Here is a 17,408-nt window from a genome sequence, read left to right as displayed (position 1 = left end):
CTTACTAAGTTCCAACGAATCATTTTTTTTTTTCTCAGAAAATTATGAGGTTTTGTCGATTCCAGTCCCTTTAACGTTTCTTTTTGGCAGAATCAGTCTGCGTTTTGGCAGGACCACGCTTTTCGGCGTTCCGCCATTTTGTGTTGACTGAGTACCCACTCGTTGCATTGTGGTACGAATTCGCATAGAAACTTAGTCCGCCGGACCCAGTTATTAATTTTGATAATTTCCCATATACTTTCATAAATACACATTTTCCTCCAATTTTTTTTTATTCGCGATAATTTGTTAGGTATATATTAAGTTTTGAACTGTGAAGAAGTAAAATGTAAGCATTTATATATATCTTTTGGGGAGTATAGAGCTTTAAACTGAGTGACCACTTGACGATCTGATCACTACTCACCCACTGACACTATCCATACACAGGATAATCTTGTGGTCACATGGACTTCCGTTAAATATCCAGCGTCCATCGCAAGGATGACCATTGTTACCATTGCCTCCGGGGTTAACATATCTCAACAGGCGGATCTTTATATTGGCTGTTCCGGAAACTACCTGGAAGAACAGCGAACATTGTTAATCATAAGTATTCTATACCTCCCAAAAAAACGTCTGTAAGAGTTCCAATACCAACGTATATAAACAACTAGATATATCCCCAATGTGGCATTTTTTAACAGTTTTATTGAATTCCGAATTAAGATTAAACTGTAACAACTTATCACATTAATTATTAACATAGCATTTGTGTACAAACGAGTAAAAAAAAATTAACAAATATTTTAATGATTACCAATACCAATGCCTCCTAATAAATTCTTCCTCGATTTGTGTTGTTCCAGTCTCCATTAGGAATATTTCTAAAAATGTATAATATAATTACGTTGCTGGAAATCAGTTCTAGTCTGGTTTAAGAAGAAAAAATCATATATTCAGATTTAACATTCTATTTTGTTCATGCTTTGCTTTGACCCATGAACAACCAGGGTCGTTTTGAGGCGGGGTCTCCCTGTAGTAGTTGGTGACTCTCGATAAACACAAACCAAAACTGGTAGGAAGCGTCGGACAACGCACCTAGGATGTTCACTGGATTTTCATTATTGTGTCTTAAACGTTTCACACTTCAACTATTATATCTGATATATGTTACACTTCCTATTTTAGTTGAAACAATCAATACGCAAATACATGATTATGTGCCTCAGAAAATAGTAACAGTGAGACCAAATGATAAGCGTTGGTTTACTAATATGATAAGATTAAAAATTAGACAGAGGAATCGTATTCATAAAAAGGCTGTTACTTCTAACTCTCCTACTCACTGGGAAAGGTACAGGTTAGTTCGAAATGAAACTATTGATCTAATTAGAGAAACAAAAAATCAATACCTCATGAAACTTGAAGCATCATTAAATAAAAAAAAACTTGCCTCCAGATAAGTGGTGGAAAATAGCTAAATCTCTATTAAAAATTGATAATAAGCAATCTTCTATTTTCTGTGATATAAGTAAAGCCTTTGATAGAGTGTGGCATGATGGATTATTATATAAATAAGAATCATATGGTTTCAAAGGAAAATTATTAGGGTGGTTTAAAAATTATCTATCTGATAGAAAGCAACGCTTTTTAACTGAAGGCATCTTCTCCACTTTTAAACATGTTAATGCTGGGGTTCCCCAGGGATCGGTTTTAGGCCCGTTTTTATTTTTATTATATATAAATGATATTACTGATGTTGTCACTAGTGATTGTAAATTGTTTGCAGATGACACCTCATTAAGTGAAGTCATTGATAATAACCAAATTAATGCAGCCAATACACTTTCGCATAACTTATCAAATATTAGTACCTGGGCTTAGAAATGGGATATAAAGTTTAACCCCACAAAAACTGAATCATTGATATTCTCCAGGAAACGAAATGTTGTTCATCCCGATATATATTTTGATATTAATACAGTTCAATCTTCCACCACCCATATGCATTTAGGAGTAATACTATCTGATGATTGTAAATGGACTCATCATATTGATTATGTATACCAGAAAGCTTTTAAAAGAATAAATATTCTAAAAACATTAAAATCAAGAGTTTCACGTAAAACTCTCTAAAACATATACAAAACTTATATTTTACCTATTTTAGAATATGCAGATGTTTTATAGGATAATTGCTCTGATCAATGTAAAAATCTACTAGAATCTGTTCATTTAGAAGCTGCCAGGGTTATAACGGGATTGCGCAGAGGTAACTCCCATAATATACTATATAAAGAACTTGCCTGGGAATCTCTCTCTGATCGGCGTCAAAAACACAAACTTATACTTATGTTTAAGATACTCCACGGCATGTCCCCACAACATTTGAATGAAATTGTACAGCTATTTTTTTATATCAGCTTGAAAATGAAAGATGTCCGCTAAGAATGACCAGACATTTTAACACTCCTATATGTAGAACAGCAAGTTATTACAGCAGCTTTTCCCCTAGTACCTTTAGGGAATTTAATTCCTTTGCTTTAAATTTTGATCTATCTAATGTTCATTCTATTACGCAATTCAAAACACTTCTTTCTCAAATTAACAAAGTGGAATCTGGTGCAACACAAGCTTTTATGAATAACGGTTCGCGAATTATGAATATTATTTTGTGCCAGCTCAGAAATTCTGCTAGCAATCTAAATTCTGACCTCTTTCGTGATCATCTACGAGATTCTCCAGTATGTTCTTGCAACCTCGGTAATGAAACAGCTGAACATTATTTATTTATATGTCCATTATTTAATGAACCAAGAGCAACACTCAGAATCCAAGTGAGTAATCCTATTATTCCCCATTCACATTTTAACATTAAAACCCTATTGCATGGTTGTCATGATTGTAACGAAGAAACAAATTTATATCTGTTAAAATGTATATCAGAATACGTAACTGAAACTGGAAGATTTGCCTAGATTCTTTCTACTATGTGTGATGGGTTGGGGAGATACACTAATATAATATGTTGTTTACTGTTAATATGTTTTGTTACCATTGTACCATACCGGATTTGTTTGGAGATGGCTAAAATAGGCTTTGCCTGATGCCAAATCCTTTTGCTTTTTGCAATAAAATTTGTTGAAATGAAAACACTTCCCCTACTATATAAAACATGTGTTACACTTCCCATACTGTATATAACAGGTGCTACACTTCCCCTACTGTATATAACACATGCTACACTTCCCTACTGTATATAACACATGTGTTACACTTCCCCTACTGTATATAACATGTGTTACACTTCCCCTACTGTATATAACACGTGTTACACTTCCCCTACTGTATATAACATGTGTTACACTTCCCCTACTGTATATAACACGTGTCACACTTCCCCTACTGTATATAACACGTGTCACACTTCCCCTACTGTATATAACACGTGTCACACTTCCCCTACTGTATATAACACGTGTCACACTTCCCCTACTGTATATAACATGTGTTATACTTCCCCTACTGTATATAACACGTGTCACACTTCCCCTACTGTATATAACATGTGTTACACTTCCCCTACTGTAAATAACACGTGTTACACTTCCCTACTGTATATAACACGTGTTACACTTCCCTACTGTATATAACACGTGTTACACTTCCCCTACTGTATATAACCCGTGTTACACTTCCCCTACTGTATATAACACGTGGTACACTTCCCCTACTGTATATAACATGTGTTACACTTCCCCTACTGTATATATTACATGTCACACTTCCCCTACTGTATATAACATGTGTTACACTTCCCCTACTGTATATAACACGTGTTACACTTCCCCTACTATATATAACACATGTGTTACACTCCCCTACTGTATATAACACGTGTTACACTTCCCCTACTGTATATAACACGTGTTACACTTCCCCTACTGTATATAACAGGTGTTACACTTCCCCTACTGTATATAACATGTGTTACACTTCCCCTACTGTATATAACACATGTTACACTTCCCCTACTGTATATAACATGTGTTACACTTCCCCTACTGTATATAACATGTGTCACACTTCCCTACTGTATATAACATGTGTCACACTTCCCCTACTGTATATAACATGTGTTACACTTCCCCTACTGTATATAACACATGTTACACTTCCCCTACTGTATATAACATGTGTCACACTTCCCCTACTGTATATAATATGTGTTACACTTTCCCTACTGTATATAACATGTGTCACACTTCCCCTACTGTATATAACATGTGTTATACTTCCCTACTGTATATAACACGTGTCACACTTCCCCTACTGTATATAACATGTGTTACACTTCCCTACTGTATATAACACGTGGTACACTTCCCTATTGTATATAACATGTGTCACACTTCCCCTACTGTATATAACATGTGTTACACTTCCCCTACTGTATATAACACGTGTTACACTTCCCCTACTGTATATAACATGTGTTACACTTTCCCTACTGTATATAACACGTGTCACACTTCCCCTACTGTATATAACACGTGTCACACTTCCCCTACTGTATATAACACGTGTCACACTTCCCCTACTGTATATAACACGTGTTACACTTCCCCTACTGTATATAACATGTGTTACACTTTCCCTACTGTATATAACACGTGTCACACTTCCCCTACTGTATATAATACGTGTTACACTTCCCCTACTGTATATAACATGTGTTACACTTCCCCTACTGTATATAACATGTGTTACACTTCCCCTACTGTATATAACATGTGTTACACTTCCCCTACTGTATATAACACGTGTTACACTTCCCCTACTGTATATAACATGTGTTACACTTCCCCTACTGTATATAACATGTGTTACACTTCCCCTACTGTATATAACATGTGTTACACTTCCCCTACTGTATATAACATGTGTTACACTTCCCCTACTGTATATAACATGTGTTACACTTCCCCTACTGTATATAATACGTGTTACACTTCCCCTACTGTATATAACATGTGTTACACTTCCCCTACTGTATATAACATGTGTTACACTTCCCCTACTGTATATAACATGTGTTACACTTCCCCTACTGTATATAACATGTGTTACACTTCCCCTACTGTATATAACATGTGTTACACTTCCCCTACTGTATATAACACGTGTTACACTTCCCCTACTGTATATAACATGTGTTACACTTCCCCTACTGTATATAACAAATGTTACACTTCCCCTACTGTATATAACATGTGTCACACTTCCCTACTGTATATAACATGTGTTACACTTCCCCTACTGTATATAACATGTGTTACACTTCCCCTACTGTATATAACATGTGTCACACTTCCCTACTGTATATAACATGTGTCACACTTCCCTACTGTATATAACATGTGTCACACTTCCCTACTGTATATAACATGTGTTACACTTCCCCTACTGTATATAACATGTGTTACACTTCCCCTACTGTATATAACACATGTTACACTTCCCCTACTGTATATAACATGTGTCACACTTCCCCTACTGTATATAACATGTGTCACACTTCCCTACTGTATATAACATGTGTCACACTTCCCCTACTGTATATAACATGTGTTACACTTCCCCTACTGTATATAACACATGTTACACTTCCCCTACTGTATATAACATGTGTCACACTTCCCCTACTGTATATAACACATGTCACACTTCCCCTACTGTATATAACACGTGTTACACTTTCCCTACTGTATATAACATGTGTTACACTTTCCCTACTGTATATAACACGTGTCACACTTCCCCTACTGTATATAACATGTGTTACACTTTCCCTACTGTATATAACATGTGTCACACTTCCCCTACTGTATATAACATGTGTCACACTTCCCCTACTGTATATAACACGTGTTACACTTCCCCTACTGTATATAACACGTCTTACACTTCCCCTACTGTATATAACACGTGTCACACTTCCCCTACTGTATATAACACGTCTTACACTTCCCCTACTGTATATAACATGTGTTACACTTCCCCTACTGTATATAACACGTGTCACACTTCCCCTACTGTATATAACACGTGTTACACTTCCCCTACTGTATATAACACGTGTTACACTTCCCCCTACTGTATATAACACGTGTTACACTTCCCTTACTGTATATAACACATGCTACACTTCCCCTACTGTATATAACATGTCACACTTTCCCTACTGTATATAACACGTGTCACACTTCCCCTACTGTATATAACACGTGTTACACTTCCCCTACTGTATATAACATGTGTTACACTTCCCCTACTGTATATAACATGTGTTACACTTCCCCTACTGTATATAACACGTGTTACACTTCCCCTACTGTATATAACATGTGTTACACTTCCCCTACTGTATATAACAAATGTTACACTTCCCCTACTGTATATAACATGTGTCACACTTCCCTACTGTATATAACATGTGTTACACTTCCCCTACTGTATATAACATGTGTTACACTTCCCCTACTGTATATAACATGTGTCACACTTCCCTACTGTATATAACATGTGTCACACTTCCCTACTGTATATAACATGTGTCACACTTCCCTACTGTATATAACATGTGTTACACTTCCCCTACTGTATATAACATGTGTTACACTTCCCCTACTGTATATAACACATGTTACACTTCCCCTACTGTATATAACATGTGTCACACTTTCCCTACTGTATATAACATGTGTTACACTTCCCCTACTGTATATAACATGTGTTACACTTCCCCTACTGTATATAACACGTCTTACACTTCCCCTACTGTATATAACACGTCTTACACTTCCCCTACTGTATATAACATGTGTTACACTTCCCCTACTGTATATAACATGTGTCACACTTCCCTACTGTATATAACACGTGTTACACTTCCCCTACTGTATATAACATGTGTCACACTTCCCCTACTGTATATAACACGTGTCACACTTTCCCTACTGTATATAACATGTGTTACACTTCCCCTACTGTATATAACATGTGTCACACTTCCCCTACTGTATATAACATGTGTCACACTTCCCCTACTGTATATAACACGTGTTACACTTCCCCTACTGTATATAACACGTGTTACACTTCCCCTACTGTATATAACATGTGTTACACTTTCCCTACTGTATATAACACGTGTCACACTTCCCCTACTGTATATAACACGTGTTACACTTTCCCTACTGTATATAACATGTGTTACACTTTCCCTACTGTATATAACACGTGTCACACTTCCCCTACTGTATATAACATGTGTTACACTTTCCCTACTGTATATAACATGTGTCACACTTCCCCTACTGTATATAACATGTGTCACACTTCCCCTACTGTATATAACACGTGTTACACTTCCCCTACTGTATATAACACGTCTTACACTTCCCCTACTGTATATAACATGTGTTACACTTCCCATACTGTATATAACATGTGTCACACTTCCCCTACTGTATATAACATGTGTTACACTTCCCATACTGTATATAACATGTGTCACACTTCCCCTACTGTATATAACACGTGTCACACTTCCCCTACTGTATATAACACGTGTCACACTTCCCCTACTGTATATAACACGTGTCACACTTCCCCTACTGTATATAACATGTGTCACACTTCCCCTACTGTATATAACACGTGTCACACTTCCCCTACTGTATATAACATGTGTTACACTTTCCCTACTGTATATAACATGTGTTACACTTCCCCTACTGTATATAACATGTGTTACACTTCCCCTACTGTATATAACACGTGTTACACTTCCCCTACTGTATATAACACGTCTTACACTTCCCCTACTGTATATAACACGTGTTACACTTCCCCTACTGTATATAACATGTGTTACACTTCCCCTACTGTATATAACATGTGTTACACTTCCCCTACTGTATATAACACGTGTTACACTTCCCTTACTGTATATAACACGTGTTACACTTCCCTTACTGTATATAACACGTGTTACACTTCCCTACTGTATATAACACGTGTTACACTTCCCTTACTGTATATAACACGTGTCACACTTCCCCTACGGTATATACAGTAGGGAAAGTGTAACACGTGTTACACTTCCCTTACTGTATATAACACGTGTTACACTTCCCCTACTGTATATAACATGTGTTACACTTCCCCTACTGTATATAACACGTGTTACACTTCCCTACTGTAAATAACACGTGTTACACTTCCCCTACTGTATATAACATGTGTTACACTTCCCCTACTGTATATAACACGTGTTACACTTCCCCTACTGTATATAACACGTGTTACACTTCCCCTACTGTATATAACACGTGTTACACTTCCCCTACTGTATATAACACGTGTTACACTTCCCCTACTGTATATAACACGTGTTACACTTCCCCTACTGTATATAACATGTGTTACACTTCCCCTACTGTATATAACATGTGTTACACTTTCCCTACTGTATATAACACGTGTCACACTTCCCCTACTGTATATAACACGTGTTACACTTCCCCTACTGTATATAACATGTGTCACACTTCCCTACTGTATATAACACGTGTTACACTTCCCCTACTGTAAATAACACGTGTTACACTTCCCCTTCTGTATATAACACGTGTTACACTTCCCCTACTGTATATAACACGTGTTACACTTCCCCTACTGTATATAACATGTGTTACACTTCCCCTACTGTATATAACATGTGTTACACTTCCCCTACTGTATATAACATGTGTTACACTTTCCCTACTGTATATAACACGTGTCACACTTCCCCTACTGTATATAATACGTGTTACACTTCCCCTACTGTATATAACATGTGTCACACTTCCCTACTGTATATAACACGTGTTACACTTCCCCTACTGTATATAACATGTGTCACACTTCCCTACTGTATATAACACGTGTTACACTTCCCCTACTGTAAATAACACGTGTTACACTTCCCCTTCTGTATATAACACGTGTTACACTTCCCCTACTGTATATAACACGTGTTACACTTCCCCTACTGTATATAACATGTGTTACACTTCCCCTACTGTATATAACATGTGTTACACTTCCCCTACTGTATATAACATGTGTTACACTTTCCCTACTGTATATAACACGTGTCACACTTCCCCTACTGTATATAACACGTGTTACACTTCCCCTACTGTATATAACATGTGTCACACTTCCCTACTGTATATAACACGTGTTACACTTCCCCTACTGTATATAACATGTGTTACACTTCCCCTACTGTATATAACACGCGTTACACTTCCCCTACTGTATATAACACGTGTTACACTTCCCCTACTGTATATAACAGGTGTTACACTTCCCCTACTGTATATAACATGTGTTACACTTCCCCTACTGTATATAACATGTGTCACACTTCCCCTACTGTATATAACATGTGTTACACTTCCCCTACTGTATATAACAGGTGTTACACTTCCCCTACTGTATATAACATGTGTTACACTTCCCCTACTGTATATAACATGTGTTACACTTTCCCTACTGTATATAACACGTGTCACACTTCCCCTACTGTATATAACACATGTTACACTTTCCCTACTGTATATAACACGTGTCACACTTCCCCTACTGTATATAACACGTGTCACACTTCCCCTACTGTATATAACATGTGTTACACTTCCCCTACTGTATATAACATGTGTCACACTTCCCCTACTGTATATAACATGTGTCACACTTCCCTACTGTATATACCACGTGTTACACTTCCCCTACTGTATATAACATGTGTCACACTTCCCCTACTGTATATAACACGTGTCACACTTCCCCTACTGTATATAACACGTGTTACACTTCCCCTACTGTATATAACATGTGTTACACTTCCCCTACTGTATATAACATGTGTTACACTTTCCTACTGTATATAACACGTGTCACACTTCCCCTACTGTATATAACACATGTTACACTTTCCCTACTGTATATAACACGTGTCACACTTCCCCTACTGTATATAACACGTGTCACACTTCCCCTACTGTATATAACATGTGTTACACTTCCCCTACTGTATATAACATGTGTCACACTTCCCCTACTGTATATAACATGTGTCACACTTCCCTACTGTATATACCACGTGTTACACTTCCCCTACTGTATATAACATGTGTCACACTTCCCCTACTGTATATAACACGTGTCACACTTCCCCTACTGTATATAACACGTGTTACACTTCCCCTACTGTATATAACATGTGTCACACTTCCCTACCGTATATAACACGTGTTACACTTCCCCTACTGTATATAACACGTGTTACACTTCCCCTACTGTATATAACATGTGTCACACTTCCCTACCGTATATAACACGTGTTACACTTCCCCTACTGTATATAACACGTGTCACACTTCCCCTACTGTATATAACATGTGTCACACTTCCCCTACTGTATATAACACATGTTACACTTCCCCTACTGTATATAACATGTGTTACACTTCCCCTACTGTATATAACACGTGTTACACTTCCCCTACTGTATATAACATGTGTTACACTTCCCCTACTGTATATAACATGTGTTACACTTCCCCTACTGTATATAACATGTGTTACACTTCCCCTACTGTATATAACACGTGTTACACTTCCCCTACTGTATATAACACGTGTTACACTTCCCCTACTGTATATAACAAATGTTACACTTCCCCTACTGTATATAACATGTGTTACACTTCCCCTACTGTATATAACATGTGTTACACTTCCCCTACTGTATATAACACATGCTACACTTCCTCTACTTTATTTCACATACGTGGAATTCCACACGATTACGTTTTCGATAAGCTTTCGTGTTCCCTGGAATTATGAAGCTTAATCGGGGCTTATGTTGACATCAAATAGAAATCGTAATGATCAGAACAAAGCGGGGGGTGGGGGTGGGGGTTGGTTAAGATGACAAATCTTATGTAACTAACATGAACAAACCTTGAAATTGTTACAGTTACATGTAGGCTGGACAACAGCTCAATGATTTAAATGCTTAGAAGTTGTATTCCAATTGAAGGCGAAATCATGTATTTTTCTGTATAATCTTAATTAAAATGCATACTATAAAATATATATTTTTTGCTATCATCTATTATATATCTTATGAATATCTTGCATTTATAGCAAGATATTCGTAAAATATATAATAGATGATAGCCAAAAAAAACAAGATTTATATGTAAGTATTACCGGGGACGTCTCCATACGTTCATTGTATTATATATCCGTATACGTGACAATGCTATTATGTGAATCAACACTTTCGATGTGAAGAGAGTAAAGGGTTGCTCAGGTTTCAGGGACTACAAGTACCAGGTCAAGATAGGTCCTCTATGTGTGCCGAAGCTCAATAGCATCTCCATGCGCACACTTGTAGACAAGATGAGCTCGTGTCCCTATTAAACTTATTTTTGTGGTTTGCAGTGTTGACAAAAAATTTCAACATTTTTTGAAAATGTGTTTAGACCAGATCGTTGTCGTAAGGTCGCCGTGTCATGACACTCTACTTCCGCCTGTTTATATTTCCCGCCGGAATGTACGTGGTTTGGTCATCGTCGTCTGCTCTTGTTTGGGTCAATCATCAAGAGCAGATTGGGATTCCGACGATGTAGTTTGGTATGGTGGATCACAATGGGAAAGTACATGAGCGTTAGATTATATTCTGTACTGTTTTGTTTACCTAACTTTTTAACGCGTTGTTTATGTTGGGTTTTTTCTGTGACTATTTGTAAGAGTTTTCGTAGAGCCGATATTTACATACCACAGCGTTCCTTTTGGAACGGAACAGGGATTCCGGACCCCGTTAAAATGTGTCCTACATGGATGTGTATGGCCATTTGGAGTTCGGGACTAAAATGTCCTACTACATGTATGTAAATAACCGTTTGGGATTAGGGACCAGTTAAAATGTCATGCATGTATATATGACAATTTGGGTTCCGAGACCCCAGATACTAACCAGAAGCAGACGCCCGTGGTATTCGCCACAATGACAACATGGACTTAGATAAACCACATACTCGATCTTCGTCTAACAATACTCCACATTCTGTTTTCGTTGATGTTCCTTATCTATTCTGCCCCTTTCTATCTTTATTTCCGTCTTCGTTAAAATACAATATAAGTTCAAATAATATGTTGCGTGACAAAATTTGTATATATCCCCTTGTTACGGAAAGGACGTAAGTAAGTTGTACAACTTTTGTCCAATCCATTTGATTTTATCTGCAATAAAATTTATTTAAACAAACAAACAAACAGGACTGTCAACATTTTGGGAACTTACCGAATCATTCGTTAAGCGTGTGTAATATGAAGCAGGCACAAGGATGTGACTTCGTTGCAAGGTTATACAATTTTAAGGCTGTAAGGAAATGACAAAGATCTAACATCAATATGCAAGGTATTTCACGGCTGAAGTATTTACGAGAATTAAGAAGATGCAGATAGAAAACAATCATGATCTAAAGGAAAGGCAAAACAAATATTTCGGTATTTGTTAAATTGTCTTTAGAAGAAATCCATTTATCACATAATCGGCCTGTTATGTAGTGAATTCGCCGATGTAATATCTTGTATAGCCACTAGCTAAAGTTTGATATACGTATGAGTGTGCTTATCAGAATTCTACCATGTTTGCTATAAAACGCCAGTTTTGATTGGTTTAAAACCATGTATTATTTTCCAATAACCCACGCTCGTGCCAATAATACACGGTCGGGATTCACGGCTGCAACAATTTTATATATCTAATAATCACCCGTTTAACAAAATGTTACTATAGCCGAGTGGGCTAATGGGTTAGTCTTTCAATAATTTTTTATCACGACGCGAGTTCGAATCCTACCAAGCCCCCCCCCCCCCCCCCCCCCCCCCCCTTTTTTTTTTTATCCCCCTTATTTTTTAATTTTCAAAATCATTGCCATGTAATAGATTATCTTGATCGTAGTACTGTATTGCCTGTATATTTCATCAACAAATTATGCAATACTCAAGAGGTTTTCTCGGGGTTTCTTTGCTGTTTTTCTATTAGAAAGAGGTCGATCTCAGAACTAAACAGTACATGGTAGAATAGAAATAATCAACTTTGACTCGTGTATTGTTGCAGGATATACAACTCGGACTCGGATATTTTGCAATTTTAATTAATAACTCAGGCCTGCGGCCTTCGTTATTAATTCAATTGCAAAATATCCTCGTCCTCGCTGTATATCCTGCAATAATACACTAATCATCGTTAATTATTTCTTAAATAGATTGTTACGTCATAACATGGATTATGACTTTAATTAATGATATAACATTCGATGTATATTTAACACATGTTTCTTCCTTCAGTACATATTTCAATTTTCTCAACATATCAACTTGGCATTAGAGTTTAAGGTACTTTACTGCCCATGACCTTAGTCTTTGTCAATTTGTCTACATTAAATTTTTCAATAACAATGCAAACGTCTGCAAACGAAATGATATAGAACTTCTGTCAATATCGTATACCAGGGTTATGAGTTATTGATGTTTGGGACGTTAAAAAAATGTCCGCGGACACTCTAGACCCAGTCTAGAACTTAACAAAATATTTGACTTCCTTCTTTTGAATGGACGGAGAGTTATAGATTCAAATCTTTATTTTCACCATTGTCGTTTAAGCAGTGTTCTGATTGGTCAAATCAGAAAAAAATGATTTTTTTTATAGAAAGAATAATTTTTACTATTTATAATAATTTATAATATTTCACTGGTAAAAAAAGTAATAAATATTGTTCTTGAGTGATGTAATGTACATTGTTCCTTTTTTGATGTAATAGACATTGTTCCTGGATGATGACTTCATATTTTATTATATATTTTTTATTGACACGAGTGATATATATAGGGTTTTACTGAAGATACTGTTATATATTCTGTTTATTACATTTTATAGCAAAATATACCGAGGCAGTTCAATCTCTCTCAAAATTCATTGCGGTCCACTGTCAACAGCTCACAAATGTACGCCAAAACGTGACGTTATGTATTCTATCACGCATTATGACGTCATTTAATATGACGGAGAGCTATATATGCAAATATTCTGATGTGTTCTGATTGGTCAAATCAGAAAAAAATGATATTTTTATAGAATGAATAATTTTCGATATTTCACTGGTAAAAATGTAATAAATATTGTTCCTGTGTGATGTTATGTACATTGTTCCTGGGTGATGTTATGTACATTGTTCTTGGGGGATGTTATGTACATTGTTCTTGGGGGATGTTATGTACATTGTTCCTGGGGGATGTTATGTACATTGATACTGGGGGATGTAACATACATTGTTCCTGGGGGATGTTATGTACATTGTTCTTGGGGGATGTTATGTACATTGTTCCTTGGGGATGTTATGTACATTGATACTGGGGGATGTAACATACATTGTTCCTGGGGGATGTAATGTATATTATTCCTGGGGATGTAATGTACATTGTTCTTGGGGGATGTAATGTACATTGTTCCTTGGGGATGTAATAGACATTGTTCCTGGGGGATGTAACAGACATTGTTCCTTGGCGATGTAATAGACATTGTTCCTGGGTGATGTTATGTACATTGTTCCTGGGGGATGTTATGTACATTGTTCCTGGGGGATGTAATGTATCTTATTCCTGGGGGATGTAATATACATGTACATTGTTCCTGGGGGATGTAATATATACATTGTTCCTGAGGTATGACTTCATATTTACTATAGTTTATGCCCATTTGTATTTAAGGGACAGTAAGATTTAACGGTCTGAATCATGAACCAATGATCGGTTTTAAACTGTTTTATAGTCCCGAACTCTTACCACAAGGGTTCCAAACTTTAACAATATTCAGAACAAATAACAAGAATTTGAAATAGACTAATGTAAACGTTTGACTTTTTATCACATCAACAATTATCATCCCGAATTGGTTCCTCCAAACCGTCTTTTTTCTATCGTACAGTGACAAGAGGTTTTCCGACGTGGTAAGGTGTAGATGAAGAGGCTGACAGCTGAGTTACTCATGCTACCACAGTCAACACTACACATATACAGATGGTATCTGTTATACAAAACCTAAATCTACTGGTGTTAAATTTCATGAAATGGTGGATATAAACAGGTTTTGAGTACGGAAATTTTACATTTTTGACATACAATAATTACAAAAAAGGCTATATTTGTTTTAGTTCTGCAACCTACATTTGTCTCATCACATAAACATGTCCTATTTCTGACAATACTAAATACATTTTACACAAAACTCCACCTAATTATGCTGCCGTTATATGTTCCTTTGTTCAAAATATGCTAACTTGGGGAAAACCTGCCAGTTTTCATGTTATTATTTAACTCTTTTTCCACTCAAGATTTTTCTTTTTCGACCACCTATGCGCTATATCTTGGTATTCATGGACTTTTAAAGGTACATTTGGTGTATTTAGAGGGACAATTTAGTCGAGCTTGTTTACTTTGTTATGGTTCTTCTGTGGTCATCAACTATCCTTGTCCATTTATTGATACAAACTTAAGCTTTCTGTGGGTTTTTAATTAATTGTAAGGGGTCTACTGTTCGTCTACACTGCAATCGGTTTTCTGATACATTTTGTTACAGAAATGATACACAGGCCACGTACAATTTAGTAAGCGTGGGATCGTTTTACGTAAAATTGGCCCAGAAATCTCAGTTAGAATATGTAGGCCAATTACCCGCCATTATACCATCAAAATAGTTTGTTTTTAAAGGGTGAAGTTCATACCCAGAACTTATGTGAGACGTAATATGTGTTATCATATATATTGTACAATATATCAAAATAAAACAACATATGAACATTTCGTGTCTAGCATAAGAAAGATAGGGTGCGAGGATATTGATATTAATAAAGTTATCAGCAGTTGGAATTAGGACCGAATCACAAAACCTTGTCTTTTTATAGGAAATGTCTCTCGGTTTCACTTCGATAATTAATTCAATCTTGCATCCTTCATTTTATTCCTGAGATCAATGTACAAGGTCTTTGAGACATCTAAATAGTATTCAGGTAGCACATTATGTATTTTTCATTTAATGTCGCCAGGTTTGAAAGATTTAATTAATCTATATTTACAGCATTAAAAGAAACAATGCACTTACCTTCAGTACAGAAATCAAAACAAGCAAAACTCTCCATGGGTTCATTGTTCTTGTTTCTGTGTAAAGGCAAAATTCCAACAATAATCCAGTATGTGGTCACTCGACTGGTCACTTAAGCGAACTAAAGACCAGTAAGTGGTCAATGACTGCCCAATCCTCTACATCCGTTTTTAATGTGCAAACCTGAGTAAACAAGGCGTCACAGCACTCCGCGTACTCCCCATCTGGTGATATCGCGTGACGAATACTTGGCTACGTCACACGATCTCCAGTAGGCATGTCATTTTTGGGGGGAAAGGGGGAGGAGTGTGAAGAGAAGACATTTTCGTGGAAGATCTATAGAAAGGATGATTTAAGTGTTTTACAATGGTTTCAGTTTTTTGTAAATGTGATTGCATTTACATTGTCCCTGTTAATGCACAGCTAAAATGTTAAGCTGAATACGACCATATGATCGGAGAGGTCCGCACTCTAACTATACATTGACAAAACGAGGAAACAATTGGAAAATAATTTTTTGAACGAGTCCAGACCCTGAGTGCATAAGTTACTTAATTTCGGAGATAAAAGAAGCTGTTAATGGTATTCTATTATCCTAGAAATTATAACACCATACCATATTGAGCCGTAAACAAAATGATACATATGTGTAACACCGGAGAAACGGTTCTATTTTTACTGCGACATTAGGATACGTTGTCCCTTTTCTTATTTCATTTATAATACCTATGGTTCTTGTACCTTTGGAATGAAATGCGACGGGCTCCCTTATGTTATTCAGTGAGGTTGTCACCAACTACTACAAGAAGACCCCGCCGACCCTGGTTGTTCACGGGGCGGTAAACGCAAAAAACAAACTTTGGATTTAGTTACGAGCTTCGCGTTTTTATCATTTTTTTCTATATCACGATTCTATTAGTCAGAAATCACACTTCATCCCCTAGCCATTGTATGTTTAGTGATAGGCTCCGGGCCGTACTGTTGATGTAGTTGGTCATAGTTCATTTGACATACTTGATCTTTCTGCAACCTTATTACATTAACATGACCGGATTCTGATGTTGATAAATGGTATTTATATACATGATCTCGATGTTTTATTACATTTTCCGTAGTGAAATATAAGGTTTTAAGA

The 17,408-nt window shown here is 36.6% G+C and overlaps 1 protein-coding gene across 1 annotated transcript in view; it reads right to left on the bottom strand.

Moving 5' to 3' along the window:
• Positions 1-16,481, bottom strand: part of LOC117331489 (protein jagged-1a-like) — a 29,347-nt gene extending 12,866 nt beyond the window's left edge. Inside the window, exons 1-2 of the mRNA XM_033890224.1 lie at positions 16,274-16,481; positions 407-561 (exon numbers count right to left, since the gene is read on the bottom strand). Coding sequence (XP_033746115.1) covers positions 407-561; positions 16,274-16,318 — 200 coding nt within the window. The 5' untranslated portion in view covers positions 16,319-16,481. The remainder of the gene's footprint in view (positions 1-406; positions 562-16,273) is intronic.
• Between the last annotated feature and the right edge of the window lie 927 nt (positions 16,482-17,408).

The sequence above is a fragment of the Pecten maximus genome, chromosome 7 (assembly GCF_902652985.1).
Source record: "Pecten maximus chromosome 7, xPecMax1.1, whole genome shotgun sequence".
Taxonomy (NCBI): domain Eukaryota; kingdom Metazoa; phylum Mollusca; class Bivalvia; order Pectinida; family Pectinidae; genus Pecten; species Pecten maximus.
Note: the sequence above shows the minus strand (reverse complement) of the source record. Positions and strands in the feature narration are given on the sequence as shown.